This window comes from Natrix helvetica, assembly GCF_964273705.1.
Source record: "Natrix helvetica genome assembly, chromosome: 9".
Classification (NCBI taxonomy): domain Eukaryota; kingdom Metazoa; phylum Chordata; class Lepidosauria; order Squamata; family Natricidae; genus Natrix; species Natrix helvetica.
In genome coordinates, this window is record NC_138560.1 from 26,958,416 (window position 1) to 26,975,115 (window position 16,700).

At 51.0% G+C, this 16,700-nt stretch overlaps 1 protein-coding gene and 1 long non-coding RNA gene across 7 annotated transcripts in view; one reads left to right on the top strand and one right to left on the bottom strand.

The window, feature by feature from the left end:
• LOC309396879 (CYFIP-related Rac1 interactor A-like) overlaps nucleotides 1-6,028 on the top strand; it is a 26,742-nt gene extending 20,714 nt beyond the window's left edge. For 2 of the 6 annotated variants that reach the window (XM_081962412.1, XM_081962413.1), the window contains 8 exons: nucleotides 189-294; nucleotides 895-1,031; nucleotides 2,504-2,581; nucleotides 2,961-3,077; nucleotides 3,302-3,381; nucleotides 3,700-3,826; nucleotides 4,400-4,470; nucleotides 5,892-6,028. In XM_081962412.1, coding sequence (XP_081818538.1) covers nucleotides 189-294; nucleotides 895-1,031; nucleotides 2,504-2,581; nucleotides 2,961-3,077; nucleotides 3,302-3,381; nucleotides 3,700-3,826; nucleotides 4,400-4,470; nucleotides 5,892-5,955 — 780 coding nt within the window. In that variant the 3' untranslated portion in view covers nucleotides 5,956-6,028. Of the gene's footprint in view, nucleotides 1-188; nucleotides 295-894; nucleotides 1,032-2,503; nucleotides 2,582-2,960; nucleotides 3,078-3,301; nucleotides 3,382-3,699; nucleotides 3,827-4,399; nucleotides 5,854-5,891 lie in introns of those variants that run through there. The other 4 variants (XM_081962408.1, XM_081962409.1, XM_081962410.1 and 1 more) reach the window with 3 other exon arrangements.
• LOC309396880 lies at nucleotides 5,996-14,126 on the bottom strand. The gene is made up of 2 exons (XR_014176164.1): nucleotides 12,840-14,126; nucleotides 5,996-9,983 (listed from the first exon to the last, which is right to left on the bottom strand). It is a non-coding gene; the product is annotated as an uncharacterized lncRNA (long non-coding RNA).
• Nucleotides 14,127-16,700: the final 2,574 nt, after the last annotated feature.

The window sequence follows — 16,700 nt, forward strand, 5'->3', positions numbered from 1 at the left end:
CAACGTTTTTGTCTTGCTGGCCTTGGCTGGTCAGAGCCCATCCTCCAGATAGGCTGTTCCCAAGTCTCGGGGCTCCAGCTGTCCCGCAGCTGACCCCCCAGGAGAACAGGCTCTCTCTGGAAATGAGAGCGTAGCAATGGAGGGTGTGAGGAGGAGACACGTCCAGCATTGCTCTCTTCCTTCTTCAGGCCATCCAGAACCCCAGCCAGCTGCAACTTCAGGAAAAGGCCTGGAACGCCGTCTGTCCCCTTGTGGCGAAGCTGAAACGGTTTTACGAGTTTTCTCTCAGGCTCGGTACGTGTCGACCTGCTTGGTGTGCGAAGGGAGGGGTGAGAGGGGCGAGTCGTCTCTCTCTCACACACACACAGACCATTCGCCTTGTGCAGCCTGTCTTTCAGGGTGCATCTTCATAGGCAGGGACCGTCACCTCTTTCTTGGTCTATTGATTATACTTACATTATTATTGCACCGTCCTTACATTACATTTTACCGGGACCCTGACCACCTAAGAAAAGTCAGTGTTGTGCCCCCGTGTCCTCCGGCGCCAAGGGGACAAAGGGTCTGATGGAGGGAGGGGCTTTTCTGGACACGGTGGTCCTGGGGTTCTCGTTTTCCCTTTTGAAGCAGTTCTTCTTCCTCATTCCTTTGCGAGGGAGGACAGGCCCCCCACTTCCTCTGCCTCTTTCCTGCGGCTTTTTCTTCTTGGCGGCTGGGGCTCCTTCTCCTGCAGTGCTGGGCACAAAGAGCCTGGCCAGGCTGTGCGCACCTTCCTCCCCTGACCTGGGGGGAGGTGATGGGCTTCTCCACGGGCCTCCTTTGCCCCCCTTGTAGCATTGGGCCAGCCCCCCAAGTGGCACACAGGGACTGACCTGCCCTTTGTTTGCCCCCCCCCAGAGAACGCCTTGCGGAGCTTGCTGGAGGCCCTGACCAGCCCCCCCCACCCCCCCACCCAGCACTTGGAGAGAGAGCAGGCCTTGGCCAAGCAGTTTGCAGAAATCCTGCACTTCACCCTCAGCTTCGATGAGCTCAAGGTACCTTGGCGGGGGTGGGGGAATGGGGGGCAGGAGAATGAAGTAAAGGGGTTCCTGGGGAGGTTGTGGCTTCAGGTTCACAACTGGTCCTAAGTTAACCATGTTTAATCATGACTCTGTGGGGACAACCAAAATGTGCCAAGCCTGCCCAGGCACCGAGGCACCTGGGTCTCCCATCTTTTATCTGCCTCTGTCTGAATGCTCTCTCTCCTCTGCCCCATTCATTTCCCTTTTTACTCTGGTCGTCCATGTTCTCTGAGTAAATCACATACTGAGTAAACATATCCAGTAAGATCCCATAAGAAGATTGTAGTAATATCAGGTAAGAGTAAGTCACTGCAGAAAAACACACAATTCCTCATAAAATGTGGTATTTGTAAACATTCTCACTGCTGTTTCCTTTATGTCATTGCAAACCTTCCTTGTTCTTTCTAAAGGACAACACTTGGGTCTCGCCCAGCCCAGCAGGCAGGCAGGCAGGCAGCTTCCACCTCTCTTTAAATATCCAAGTGGGGTTTCCCCTCCTTTTCCTCCACAAATCTTGCCATGGGGATGATTTGTGATGTCTCCTTGTGTGGCTGAGGCTGGGATCCAACCTGCCATTGACCTGTTTCCCTGCCTCACCCCATTTGCAGGAGAATCCAGTTTCTTCAATGTGGGTTCCCCCCTCCCCACGTGGGAGCGGCATCCCTTCCCATGAGTGCTACCTTGAAAGACCGGAGTCTGGTCCCCAGACTCAGAGCAGGGTCAAGGCTGTGTCCCCAGTTCCACAGGATCGTAAACCAGGGAACAAGCCTTCCCTTCTCTTTTCCTTGCCAATTCCCCCCACACGGCCAGCTGATCCCAAGGCTTCCCTATCCAGGCACTTGGCAAGAGCAGGGCAGGAGCCCAGCCCTTTGCTGCCAGGTCCCTCCTCCCGGGATCAGAGTCTTGACAGGGGCAAAGAGGCTCCCACCCTTAGCCATTGTCTGGCGGCCCAAGGGAGCCTCCTCCACCCCATGGCCTGCCCAGAGGGCATGCCAGGCTGCTCTAAAGCAAAACTCCTTCCAAAGAGCACCAAACATGTCTTTAAAAATTCCCCACAAAACATTTAAAAATCAAGAGGTCGTAACATAAAGGGACACCTTGCAACCACTCTTCCTAATCTCAGATATTTTATTCTGAAAGAGTATTAAGATCATTTGCCCTGGAGAAAATCTATGTACTTTCTAAGAGTCAACGCTAACTTTCTCCCCCCTCCTCCTCTTCCTCATCATCAAGTGCACACTTCAGAGTAGCCAGAAAGCATCTCATAGTTGCTGCAGGAAGCAGCTCAATGGGGATTTTTCCCTGCCCTGCCAGTGTCTGCTAGGGGACCCGAGTGTGTTGGGGATGATGAGTTTTACCACTCTGGGGATCAGCTGTAGGCCCGGAGCCCCCTCCCCAGGGGCCAGGGGGAAGCCCTTTCCAGGTTTCCCCTTTGTCTCCCTCAGATGACCAATCCTGCCATTCAGAACGATTTTAGCTACTACAGAAGAACCATCAGCCGAAATCGAATCAACAATTTGCAAGTAAGGAAATGCTTCTCTGCTTTTGGACACATAAAAATCTGGTATGCATAAAGTGGAAAAAAACAAAAGATCGATGAAGAGCAATGTGGTAATTAATTAAAATCTATTATTTGCTTATGAGATAGTGACCAGTTTTACCGTAACCCTTTAGTCAGTTGTGAAAAATGCCAAGGAACCAATCAGGAGGACCAATGTGCCCCCTCAGCCAGGTGGGCTTTTGAAATTGGGGAAAGCAGACCCTGCTTTGCTTTTCTCCTTGAAGGGTTGAGTTTGCAAGCAAAGCCGCCTCTTCCCCAGAGAAATTCCACCCCCACTGTGGTCCAGCAGTCGTCCCCTCTTAGGTCACTGTCCTTGCCTTGCTCTGTGCCCACGCCTGCAGTTGGATGTGGAGAGTGAGGTCAACAATGAGATGGCCAACCGGATGTCCCTCTTTTACGCCGAGGCCACCCCGATGCTGAAAACTCTGAGCAGTGCCACCACCAAGTTTGTCTCGGAGGTGAGCCACGAGATCTCCTGGGGACACTTTTGCAAGTCCCAAGAGGAGAGGATTCAGGCTGATGACGAGTGAAAGGCCCCAGGGCTGCAGAGGCTCTGGGGAGGGAGGGAGGGAGGGAGGGAGGGAGGGAAGGGTCTGAGCCCCCTCCTTGGGCCCGAACGTGCTTCCTCCCCCTGATGAAGAGATCTCTCGACCCACGGAGCCCCTTGTTCTCTTTCTTTCAGAACAAAACTCTCCCAATAGAAGACACGACGGACTGCCTGAGTACCATGGCCTCTGTCTGCCGAGTGATGCTGGAAACTCCGTGAGTCTTAGCTGGCTCTTCCATGGACCGAACGAACGGGGGCTCGCGCTGCGGAAGCTGCTGGGCTGCTTACACGACAGGCACCTTGCCACTCAGGCCCCAGGAATGCTGGCCGGAAGGAGGGCGGCAGGCCCCTGCCCAGGAGGGTTGGTGGCTCTGCCCATGGTTAAGTGCAGAAGGACCAGCGGTGAATGCAGCAGGAAAAGGCTGCTGTCTCGCTGGCAAAGAGGCTCAGATCAGGACTGACGGCTTTTGGTATTTTTCCAGGAAGGGAAACTGAGCCAGTTCTTTCCGCGTTTCTCTTCGGCTTTCCCACAGGGAATATCGCAGCAGATTCACGAACACTGAGACTCTCCTCTTCTGCATGCGGGTAATGGTGGGAGTCATCATCCTCTACGATCATGTCCACCCCGTGGGGGCATTCGCTAAGACCTCCAAGATAGACGTGAGTAACATTTTTAGGCAACCCCCCACTCCCCCCACCCAGTGCAGCCCCCGGGCTCAGCTTAGTTTCTGTGAGGTCCCTGCCTCACTCGCAAGAGGGATTTTCAGTTGGAGACTCACTCACCCCCGTTTTCTCACCCCTTTTGGCTTCGTACGCTTCCTACCAGAGAATATCCCTTAAGGGCAAAGGATGTGAGAGCTCTCTCTGCTCCTGCGGAAGGACACGCATGAGACCCCTTACAGCCCCTTCATCCTCCCAAGAGGAGGGCTGCCCTTCCTTTGGAGGTGAGGGGCAAAGGGGAGAGAGTTTTCAAAGGAAAGCAATAGAAAGTTTTGCAGAAATCTCCCTGGCAAGGAAAGGATTTGCATTCCAGCTTAAACTTGCTGTTACCCATCTTGCTGCGTATGCCCTTCATTCATAGTCAGAGGTCTAAAAGGACCCCTTAGGGACAGGAGGAGCCTCTTTTGGTCTCTGGTGAAAGTTCTCGAGCTGAAGCCAGCAGATCTGGTTGCACCTCTCCAGCCCTTCCTCCTCTCTGCAAAAAGAAAGCCCTTCCTTCCTCTTTCCCTCTAGATGAAAGGATGCATCAAGGTTTTGAAGGAGCAGCCCTCCAACAGCACAGAAGGCCTTCTCAATGCTCTGAGGTATGTCAGCTCCAAAGGTGCCCCTGCACCCACCAGAGGCCCAGGGCGGCTCCTGGCCAGGCACTCTGGGTGATGGAGCTACAGAGGGTCAGCCATTGCCCTTCTGGGAAGCTCCACGGGAATCACAGCGGAGAACTTTCACAGGATGAAGTTGGGAAGAAGACACAGGCAGAGACAGCTGGCCGGGAGGTCTTAACTGTACTGTAGTTATTGATTATGTCGGTAACTATTCTTGTTTTGCCCAAATACAAATAAATATTCCCATTTTTCAGACCAGGAAATGGAGCTTTCTCAGGGTAAGAGTTGTCCTCAGTTTGCAGTTCAACAGGACTTTGTTGGCATTTAAAGGCCATTTGTTTCTCCTCACTTCTATCACTTTGCTTGTTTGTACAGGTAGTCTTCAACTTACGACCACCAGTGAGCCCAAAATTTCTGTTGTTAAGCAAAACATTTTTCAAGTAAATTTTGCCCCATTTTGTGACCTTCCTTGCTGCAGTTGTGAAGTGAACACTGCAATTGTTAAACTGCTAATATGGTTACCAATTCTGGCTTCCCCGTTGACTTCACTTGTCAGAAGGTTGCAAAGGGGGATCCCATGGCCGTGGGACACTGCAACCATCATGAAAAGGAGTCAGTCGTCAAGGAACAGAATTTTAGTCACCTGATCATGGGGGCACTACAAAGGTCGTAAGTGTAAAAGACAGTCATAAGTCATTTTTTTCAGTGCCATAGTAACTTCAAATGGTCACTAAATGAAGTGACTTAAGTTGAGGACTACCTATACAGTCCATCAGAAAATCTTACGTTCGCACAGCATCCTTAACTGGGTGACCGAAATGCTTCTTTTCCTCAGTTTGCACAAAGCTCTGAACCAGAAGCAAACTAAAGAGGTCAGCGAGGGGTGTGAATGCCACCCGTGTTGTGGGTCTACCTGCAAGGTGAGAGGTTGGTGGTGGGTCTGCCAGGTGCAGGACAGGCAGGAAGGGCAAGAGGGAGGAGATGCGGTTGTGTGTCGTTGTGTTGATGGACTTTGCCAGGAAGAAATCAGGGTCCAGTGATCAGGAGGTGGGTACATGGGGATTTTCTGCGTTCATCACACACAGCCACTGCCTGTCCAGTTTTGCACTCAGGGAATGTGGCCTTAAGGGACCCTTCTCTTCCACCCTGGTCCTGTTCTGGAGCTCTTTTTCCCCTGGCTGTCTCTCTCCATCACACAAACACACACTTACACACACTTACTTCTGCTAGCTTATTCCCCGATTCCCCTTCTTCCGGGCTTTCCTGTTGATGTGCGAAGGGCCGTCTACCCACCCTCTGCCCACTGGGGGCCAAGAGGCTCTGGAGCGTCATAGGCGTCCCTCCCTCTTTCCCACCTCCGGAAGGAAGGCTGCGCTTATCCTCCCCTGCCTTCTTCCTCCTAGGTACACCACCCGGCACCTCAATGACGACACCACTTCGAAGCAGATCCGGGCTTTGCTGCAATGAAGCTTCCTGGGACAGCCGTTCACCAGACAGACGCAAGAAACTCCGGCAGAAATTTTAATCTTGACATGTTGCTATAAATAGTCGTCATATCCCTTCATTTTGTAAAAAAAAAAAAAAAGTTAAAGAAGAGCAGTGAGATTGTCAATGAATATATATTATAGAGAGAGAGACAGAACTGCAATTGATATTCCAGCTCCAAGACGACCCCCCTTCAATGCCGGCCAAAGCGCAGGGACTAGTCTCTTGTCTCAAGTGGCCGCGCGTGCTGATTCCAGCCCCCTCCATGCTGGGGTGACCAGGCCCCCTGCAGGTCACGTCTTTGGAGCGTGGAGGAAGATTTCTTCTGAGCCTTTCTGGGATCATAACATGGATCTGCAAGGAAGCCCAGATGCCAGGGAAGTGAGAAGGAAGGATGGCTGGTCTCTTACCCGAAAAGCTTGATTGAATGAATGAAGGCATGGGCAGCATCATTAAGCCTTCAATTCTGATCCCATTCTTAGTGGCTCAGTCACACCTTTTAGATTTTTAATATGAACAACTGCAACCATCCAACTATTATTTTGAACATTTTTGTGTCAAAATAAAAAGAAAAGTTAATGTGTGAGAGATTACAGCATGGTTTTCTGCTTTGCTTTCATCTGTGATGTCTGTGCTTGTCAACATTGGTTGTGACTGTTGCCCCGAATATGGCCTCCACCATTAAGCTGATTTCTTGTACATACCAGAGCCTGCCCCAGTTAGGGTCCATTTTTACATCCCGTTGGCACCAGCCTTTGCTCCTTGTAAGGCTGAGGAAGGGAGCTCCGGGTCAAAGAGAGAGCAAGGAGGGATTTTAGCCAAGACCTTACATTCCACTCTGGGAAAACCAGGCACCTTTCCATTGGGCTACACAGCTTGACAAGTGAAAGGATTCTAGGAATATCACTCAAATCTCCACAGCAATTTTCATGGAAGTAAGTATTCATAGATAGAATGAAGCATTTGGAGAGGACAGAAGTAAACCAGAAAGGGAAAAAAAAAAAAAAAAGCAGAATCAGTATTTGCCCAGCTTAAGGTAGTGGGATGTAAAGTCTTGGCTGAAATACCTCCTTGTTCCTTTTTCTACAACATTCAGCCAAACGTTGCCCTTTTTTCATATAATTCCTCTGGCTTCCCCATTTCTGGAACAGAGAAACATATTTTGCCTTCTCTGAAATATTGTTTCAGGTACTTTAAAGCTTCTCTCATACAGGAGGGGGGGAGGGAGGGGGGAGTTCTTAGGCTAAATGTTCTTGGCTCAATCCTTCAGTCCCTCTTCAAAGATCTTTGGCCACTTCTCATCAGTACAGAAGGGTGGAATTGATCCAAGATTGGCACCACCGTTGCGTGTCCTTATTGTGCTGAAGGTTCTGGCAGTTTTCACCCCTTAATAATTCCTCTGCTCCAGAAGAATCACCGTGAAGCTTTGCAGCATTTTCCCCGACACTGCAAGGTGCAGCGCTTACACTGGTAGCTTCTGGGTTTGGAGTTTGGGTTATTCTTAGCATTGTTTGCTAACTCAGCTTGCTCTGAGCTTGTACTCTCGGGATCCCACACCTACCAGTCCAGGCTCCCCTTCGGTACTCCTTGTCCCTCTTTCCACCTTCTTTGTGTCTTTCACAAGCTCTCTGTGCAGCCACGTTGCCTTCCAATTTTCCTCTTCCCTGGAATTGTGTAATTTTGCTTTTAGGATCTCCTTTAGGATCTCCCACTCACCTTGAGCTCCAATTCTGATTAGCATCTCCTACCACAAAGCATACTTAACCTTTCCCTAAGTTCATTAAAATATACTTTTCTGAAATTAAACTAGCAATTTCCCTCAGGTTTAATTCTCCTTAAAATAAACAATCTCATCATTACACACTCACATTCCCAAATATTACTGGCTTTTAAACTCATCCTTTACCATGACACAAGAAATCCCAGAAACAACTATCTTCTCCTCTTCCTCGTGTTTTTTATGTAGTTGCTTTCATTTCACTGCTGACCCATATCTAAGATTCCTTAAATTCAGCCTTTTTATTAATTTCACTAATCATGGCAAGGTGGCTTACAACCAGATAAAAACAACACAATAAAACATAATGATATTGACATTAAAATTGACTTTAAAATTAATAAAGATTGCAAAGAAGGAAGTAAGATGCACACAGGGAGGAGGGGCACTTTGCCCATTAACCTCCTCCAGAACAATTTGCCCCCATTGGAGCCCCAGGCCACTGGGCAGAGTCAGGTCTTTGGGCCCTTCCGGAAGGCCAGGAGGGTGGGAGTAGAGCTCCCCTTGAGAGGCAGAAGCCAGAGTAGAAAAGGCTCTTCTCCTGCCAGGTGACCAACGGGCATGCCCTTTGCCCAGTGCAGACCAATCCAATTGGGTTGATATGGTTCCTCAGGAAGTCTGGGCCCATGCTTTTCAGGCTTAGTGTTTTTCTCCTTTAAATCGCCCATAAGCTATCCGCTGATGTACTTCACTGAGCATTTGAACAGTCTTGCAGCGTTGCAGTCAGTTTGGACATGTAGGGGTGGAATTGCACCCATTGGCCTTCAGCAAAGATTGGCATGCTCCTCCTTCCCCTGGTTCCTTCTTTGGCCAGCTGAGAAGGTGGTTCCTTCAAATGGACTTTCCCCCCTGTAGCTGTCTGATCTTTTGCACTGATCCAGAGGCCAGCGAGACAGCCGACCAGTGGTGGCTGACAAGTGGGAGAAGAAAGTCCTCTATGCCTGTCAGCTGCTGTCTGGATGGCTTTTGCACTTCCAAGAACATCGCCATGTTCAGAAGCAGCCCAAGCAAATGAAGGCAGCTGATGGCTGCGATGGGGAGCAAGACTCCAGGATAAAAAGACAGCTAGCTCCTCCGATTTCCACCACGCCCGTCAGCATGGTTTGGGTTGCCAGGTATCTGGAGGGATCAGGATCAGAGGAATGCCATGCGAAGGGCTACTCTCTGTCTTCAGCCAGAAAAGCTGGACCTCAGGCTGGGAGAGGGGACCGTTGGCGTGGGGGAGAGAAGGGTTATCTGACAGTTGGTTAAACCTGCAGATCTCGGTTTCTGCCAAAGCCATATCCCCAATCGAAAGAGCACCTGGCACCTGGACAGCTCTTCTTTCCTGCTGGTGACATTTGGAAGGGGGGGGGCAGATACCCCTGCGTGGGAAATGTGGGAAACCAGAATGGCATGTGTGTGTGTGTGTGTGTGTGTCTGTCTGCAAGGGGAACGGCAAACTGTTGCTGGTTCCAGACAAGTGGAGGGCACTTTAGCTGAGCCAATTGTCCTCCTCAGCCTCTCTCCTGAGGAGGAAATTGTTAGGGTGACACACAAGGGTCCCCTGTTAGGACCATGATTGGTGTAGTCAGGCTCCCAACAAAGGTTAGGGTGCTTAAAGTGCTCCACTCTTTTGAATTGATGTGCAACTTCTTCCACCTCTTGGCTGCCTCTTTGGTGTCAGCCTTAACAGCATTGCTTCTTTTATCCCTTCTTCCTGTTTCCTTAAAAAAGCTCAGACGCAGCCAGCACCACCACCGGACTCCTTCCCTCGGACTCTCTGAATCCCTCTCCTTCATTTGGTTGCTGAGTGGTTCCCAGTGTTCTTGCAGTGGGCTGGTCCTTGTGCTTATTTGGGTCGCCAACCCACTCAGCCCCCCCCCCCCCGAAAGCCCCCTTGATTGATCTCACCCCATGGACGCTCTTTTCACAGCCTCTGGCAGAACGGACTGCAGCGCATGGACCGCTGCCTGTTGCCACTCCTGGCTGCTAGATGGCTCTGGAGGTCCACAAATGCTCTCCTAAAGGCTCCCGCTAGAGCTTGCGAGGGACAGCAGAAGAACTCAGGGCATCTCCACCGAGGACAATTTCAAAGGAAACCACATCGACTCCACTGGATTACTGAAGCTTAGCTTGGTGCTTTCTAAAACTCAAGGACTCCCTCGGGACTCATTCACCTTTATGTGTTCTTCTACGTTTTATTTTGCAGATGTTGATTATATCCTGGTAGACGGTTCTTGGTGGTCTCATGCTGCAGACAATCCATAACTTCAGGTTAGTGTCAAAACCACCAAAATGATCACGGAACAACCTCAAGGCCACTTCCTTGGATAACAGCAATGCTGTGTGGCCTTTGGATGCCGAAAATAATCGTTCTGGAACAAATCTAGCACCCGTACCCCAGTAGGCTATTAGCACAGGTTTAACCAGTAAACCAGGTTTCATCACATATGTGTGAAAAGCCCCTAAGGGCACCCTCTTGATTCAGACTATAATCTACTTTTGAACCTCTGTGTTATGTCACACACTTTATTAACTTACTTTACTTTACTTTACTTTATTTGCGCTTATAGACCGCCCCCTCTCCCAGAAGGGACTCGGGGCGGTGTACAGTCAATACATAGCAAATACAAAACATAGTTAAATAATTAAATAGTTAAATAGTTATGGAGGAGGTTAAAAGAAAAACTGTACATCTAAGTAAAGTATCTAAAATATAGTTTTTAAAAACCCCTTAAAAGTACCCCATAAGTTAAATTTAAAAATAATTCCCCTAAAATACCAGTTAAAATATATCTGCTGGGGGATAAAAGTTATGAATGTGCCAGTCCAGCTAATCGGAACAGGTGAGTCTTCAGTTTTTGTCGGAAGGAGCGGAAGTTGGTGGTGGTTCTAATGTCGGGGGGGGAGGTCATTCCAGAGGGTTGGGCCCATCACAGAGAAGGCCCTACTCCTAGGCGTCGCCCGTTGGCATTGCCTGGTGGACGGCACCAGGAGAAGCCCCTCCCTGTGAGAGCGGATTGGTCACAGGGATGTGTGTGGCAGGATGCGATCCCGCAGGTAGCTAGGTCCTATGCCATGGAGCGCTTTGAAGATAATCAAAACCTTGAAACGCACCCGAAAAACCACAGGCAGCCAGTGCAGCTCGCGCAGGAGAGGTGTTATGTGGGAGTACCTAGTACTCCCCATGACAGCCCGCGTGGCCGCGTTCTCAACTAGCTGTAGTCTCCGGGCGCGTCCCAAAGGAAGCCCCATGTAGAGAGCATTGCAGTAGTCCAGGCGAGACGTCACCAGCGCGTGAGAGACCGTGCGTAGGGCATCCCGGTCCAGTAGGGGGCGCAATTGGCGCACCAGGCGAACCTGGTGGAACGCCCCCCTTGCCACGGCTGCCACATGGTCATCCATTGACAGCCGGGCATCTAGGAGGACGCCCAAATTGCGCACCCGTTCCACAGGGGGCAATTGTTCGCCCCCTATGGCCAGTGATGGAATCAACTGGCTGAACCAAGGTGCCGGTAACCACAGCCACTCAGTCTTGGAGGGGTTGAGTTTGAGTCTGTTGTCCCCCATCCAGACCCCGACGGCTTCCAAGCACCGGGACATCACTTCGACAGCCTCGTTGGGGTGGTTTGGGGTTGAAATGTACAGCTGGGTATCATCAGCGTACAGATGATACTCAACCCCTAAACCACGGATGATCTCCCCCAGTGGCTTCACATATGCGTTGAACAGAAGGGGCGAGAGGACCAACCCCTGTGGCACCCAAGTGAGTGGCCTCAGGGTCGACCTCTGCCCTCCTGCCAACACACATTGCATCTGGTCGGAGAGGTAGGAGCCGAACCACCGCAAAACGGTGCCTCCGACTCCCATCCCCTCCAGCCGGCGCAATAGGATACCATGGTCGATGGTATCAAAAGCCGCTGAGAGATCTAATAGGACCAGGATAGAGGAACAGCCTCTATCTCTGGCCCTCCAGAGATCATCAACCAACGCGACCAAGGCCGTCTCCGTGCTGTGCCCGGGTCGGAAGCCGGACTGGCGTGGGTCTAGATATTCGGATTCGTCAAGGTGTCGCGGAAATTGCTGTGCCACCACATTCTCTACAACCTTCGCTAGAAAGGGAAGGTTGGAGACTGGACGGTAATTAGCTAGCTCCATCGGGTCAAGTGAAGGCCTCTTGAGTAAGGGCCTCACCACCGCCTCTTTCAAGGCGGTTGGTAAGGACCCCTCGCCCAACGAGGCGTTCACCAGGCCCAGTAGCCAGCCTCGTGTCACCTCCCAGGCTGCCAGTACCAGCCAGGAGGGACACGGGTCCATGGAACATGTGGCGGGTCGCAGCCGTCCATGTAACCTGTCCAAATCCTCGGGGGCAACAGAGTCAAACTCCTCCCAGAATGGTCTCACAAGACTCACTGTTGACGGCTCCCCCATTGTATTGTACCTGCCTTGAATGTGAACAGCAACTGCCTTAATAAAGTGTGTGACATAACACAGAGGTTCAAAAGTAGATTATAGTCTGAATATAGGTGTCAGATATAGGTGTCAGCACAAATGGCCCTCTGGAAGAGATTCCCATCGCGGTTCCAACCGGAGCTCCCATCCTCTCTCTCTCTTAAAGCCACTCCTGGGGGAGCCATCCAAAAGACGTCTGGCCCCACCATCTGAGAATGCGATTACCACAGCCGGTCCTGCTCCTCATCTGAACTAAGGCGAAGGTCCTCTACAGCCTTTGAGACCAATCCCAGGGTCATCAGAAGGGCCCCTGGAAGGGCTTAGGCTCTTCAGGAGGAGCCCCTAAATATGGCTTTGGAAGCCGCAGATCTAACCTTAGAGCCACATGGATTCTGGTGTCTCTTTAGTGATTCCAAGGGAGCAGAAGGGCTGCCATTGCGCCTGGACCCCCCTTCTCAAAGCTCGTTGAAGGCTCTCCTTCCCTCTGCGCCCCATGCTGACTCAGCACTCTCTCCCCCCAGGTTAGCCCTGGCAGATGTTTCTCTGACATCGCTTTTCAGGCCAAAGTCCACATTCCCCGAGGTCTCTTCCCAGGGTGTGCAAACAAAGACCTTTGCCGCCAAAACTCCAAGGCTTTCCCGCACTGGAGACTCACCTGGCCTGAACTCTCCCTTTGGCTTCCCTTGGAGCTGCACCACTGGCGCGAAACGCCTGAGCAAAAACGTAGAAGGATCAGGGAAGGCCTTTGTGTGGCACCCGATCTGAATGGGAGAGCAGCTCTTAAGTCTGAACTTCAAACGTCCCGAAGGTGCTTGTTTCAAGAGGCAACTGGACTTTGTTTTTTCTTTGAAGACATTTTGCTTCTAATCCAAGAAGCTTTTTTCAGCTCTGACTGGTGTTGGGAAGGGTTTATATTCCATGCACACAGCTGGTCATTTGCATCCTTTGAGAGAATCGTTGAGGCCACCTGGGGGGGGGCTTGTCTGTGTCCTCAGGGTCACCTGAGTGGTGCAAATGGGTGTGGCGTCTTCTTGGAACTGCTGAAAGGACCGTGTTGTGGACCTGTGCTTTTTGCAGGATGTTTTCTGCCTTGTGTCCCTTCCCTGTTGAAGACAGACGCAGGCTGTGGGGATGAGTCTGTGTTGTCTGCATCTCAAACTGAAGCACAAATGGTTCCCATGGTCTGCAATGCTCCCGCACCATTTGAAGGGTGTCATCCCAAAGGGCATAGCAAAGTGTCTGGTGAGATTCTCAGCCATCCAAGCCATGGAGTGGAGTCTCTTTCTCTGAGGACACAGCCATATGGGGAGCATTACCCCTTTTATCTTCTCTCCTCATTTATTCAGATACTGAGGGAGCCTGGATTAGAAAAAGGGGGAGCATGGTTTAAAGCTACTCACTGGATTGGGACTGGGAACTCTGCAAAGAAGAAATGCAGCCATAAAGCACAAAAGCTGGGAGTGAAGGTTGCAATTTCGTCTCTCTCTCTCGGTCCCTCCCTCCCTATCATCTCTCTCTCTCATCTATCTACATCTACATGCATCTATCTTGTATGCCCCTTATCTCACCAGAGGCAATTCTAGGCAGCTTACAGATATTGAAATAAAATGTAGTATTAAACGTCAAAAGAATAAGAGGGAGGGAGCGAGGTGCACAAACGGCAATAACTGCTATTACAAGGAATGGTCATAAGTCCCCCCATTTGGTGCTGTTGTAATTTTGAAGTTGCTGAACACGTGGTCACTGAATGAGGGCTTACCTATATAAGGCATGCTCTGCTGGTAACACTAATAGCTGAAACTGCAAAGGATCTGCAAGCTCCAGTAATAAAAGTTAAGGAACAAAATAAAAATAAAAATCAGGACAGTAGGCCAAACTAACGGCAACATCTGGAATAACCTGGAACTTAGAACTGGCAGTGAAGATACTGAAGTGGTGAAGATCTTCGGCCTTTTAGGATCAGCCACCATCAGTAAAGGAGCAGGCGACCAAACAATACCGCACAGGCCAGGTCTGGTTAGGCCAGCCATCAAAGCCTTGGAAGAGAGATGTCAATGCTGTTAGGTGTCTATCCCTACAAAGATAGGCAGCAGTCTGGGCCTGGTCTAGGATAAGGAGGTGAGGGACAGGTGCCCCTGCCACTCCTTTGAGCAGGTGGCCAAGCATCCATTGCCCAAAACCTCTCTCCTTAAAGCCATCGGTGCACCAAGCCTGGCCTGGGAGAAGCAGCTGCCGTTCAGTGCTGGGCTTACAGCTGACACTTCACGTTTGCCAAGGGGAGAGCTTCAGCCCTTCCAAGGCCCCCCAGCCAGGAGGGTCTGAGGCCTCCTACAAAAGTTCAGGAGGTTGCTGCAGGGCATTGGGGGAAGCCCAAACAGAGCAGCCCTCACCCTCCCTGCTTCCTCCGTCCCTGGATTTCAACCTATTTCAAGGGCAACCTTTTCCTCCCTCACCTTCCGGCAGGGATGGGCAGCTATGTCTGGCTCAGGAATTCTGGGAGTTGGAAGTCCACAGGTTGTAAAAGGGCCCCAGTTGCCCACCCCTGCCTCGGGGTCTCCGTGAGGACCAGGCCAGGGCATCGTAGGCTGTCTGGGGCCAGGGAAAGTGGGAGCCTTTGACATACTCTTGAGACCAGATACATCAAGAATCGCTGCAGACTGGGAGGCTCTCCACCAACTGCCACCCCCCCCTACACACACACACACACACACACACACACACACACACACACCAAAACAGGCTTTTGAAATTCAGTGGCAAACTGTTGAACAAAACATAGTGCAATTTCCTGCCCATCTTGGTGGGAAACCAAAACCAAAATGCCAAAAATGGCACAGAAGCAATTAGAGAAGTTGAAAAGGTTCAAATGGCTTCCAGTACTTGAAGTGCCTTTAAAGGCCTACATGGCTCAGGACTTCAGTATCTACGCAGTGCGTCTCTACCTCAACAATGTTATGAGAGTAACAAGAGTTGGCACCTTGGAGGTCTTCTAGTCTGACCCCTTGCTCAAATGGGAGACAAACGGTTGTCCAATCTCTTCTTAAAAACTTTTAGATAGATGGGCTGGGAATTCTGGGAGTTGAGTCCACACATCTCAACACTGGGCAGTCCAGAGGACCACCTGCTCCCAGTGATTTTCGGGGGCCCAGAAGGTTGGGAAGGGCCTCTGCTCTTAGGAATGCCACCTCCAGAGGCCCCAGAGTTACGCTTGCTCAGTCGCAGCCTCTGCTCTCTGAACTTCCAGGCTCAGACAAACTCCCCCCCTCCCCCCCCGTGGAGATTCCAGAAAGGAGTTCAAGTCTGGCTTTTAAAGTCAGCCCTGAAAGTGAAGGGAGCCTGAGCAGCAGGAACCTTTGGAGGGTGAAGGCTAGGAAAAGTTCTTTCAAAAACCGAGGCTGAATGTTGACTGAGTCTGTTCCTTGGATGCTGGAGCTGTATGGTTATTTTGTTCTACTGGTTTACTTTCCTGCTGAACACCTGATCCATCCTCCCAGACTTCAGCTCTTCTTCCTCAGGTCAGTTTTCTCATCCCCACCCCACACCCTCCGGGCTAGCTAGAGACCAGCCGCCTTCTGGCACACGCAGAGCATTGCCTCCACTCACTTCCCAGGTCCCCCAGGATCTCTGCCCTTCTTCCCACCAGGCCACTGGGGGCTGGGGGTGGGGTGGGGATGAGGAGGATGGAATTGAAGATTCACTCCTGTTCCGGCTTTGCACAACACTGGTGTCGGCAATCAAGGCAGCTGCAGAGTTTTGCAATCCATCCCTGGAGGGGCTGCTCCAGGCCCCCCCCCCATGCATATGGCAGCTGGGGGGGGGGGTCACTTCTTCAGGAATCAACCAGAGGAACCGCAGCCCATCATCCAAGCTCCTCTTCCCCTGCAGGTCCCCATCCAGCCCCTCCCCCACCTCTCCTGCCTTCCATCTGCAGAGTTCCCTTGTTCTTTTCCTCTGAAGAGGCCCCTCCCCAGCTCCTTCCTCTCTGCAGATATTGCAACACCAGCATCCTCCCTTTTCTTCCCTTATAACAAGTCTTCCCTCCCTCCTCTTAATGTTTGGAATGAAACCACTGGAAAAAGAAAAGAAAGGAAGGAAGGAAGGAAGGAAGGAAGGAAGGAAGGAAGGAAGGAAGGAAGGAAGGAAGGAGGGAGGAAGTTCTACGCCCACCCATCAGAGTGCAGGATGGGAAAGCTTCCTCTCGCAGGTTCTCAGGACCAAAGCTCCTGAGTTGTCCTTGAGGGCCTCTGCTCCTTTCCTACCCAGGGAAGAGCTGCTCCTTTACTCCCAACTAATGACTCTTATCGGATTCATGGAGAATTCTATGATCCTGTGATTTTCTCTAAGGTCTTTTATGGCAACCACTTGCCTGAAGGGTCGTTTCCTGCTTGAGCAGTGGGTTGGACTAGAAGACCTCCAAAGTTCTTTCCAACCCTGATATTGTTATTTGTTACCCGCCTGAGTCAAAAGCAGGGGGGTCCATGACTGTGCAATTGAAACCCCCCCCCAATTAACTATT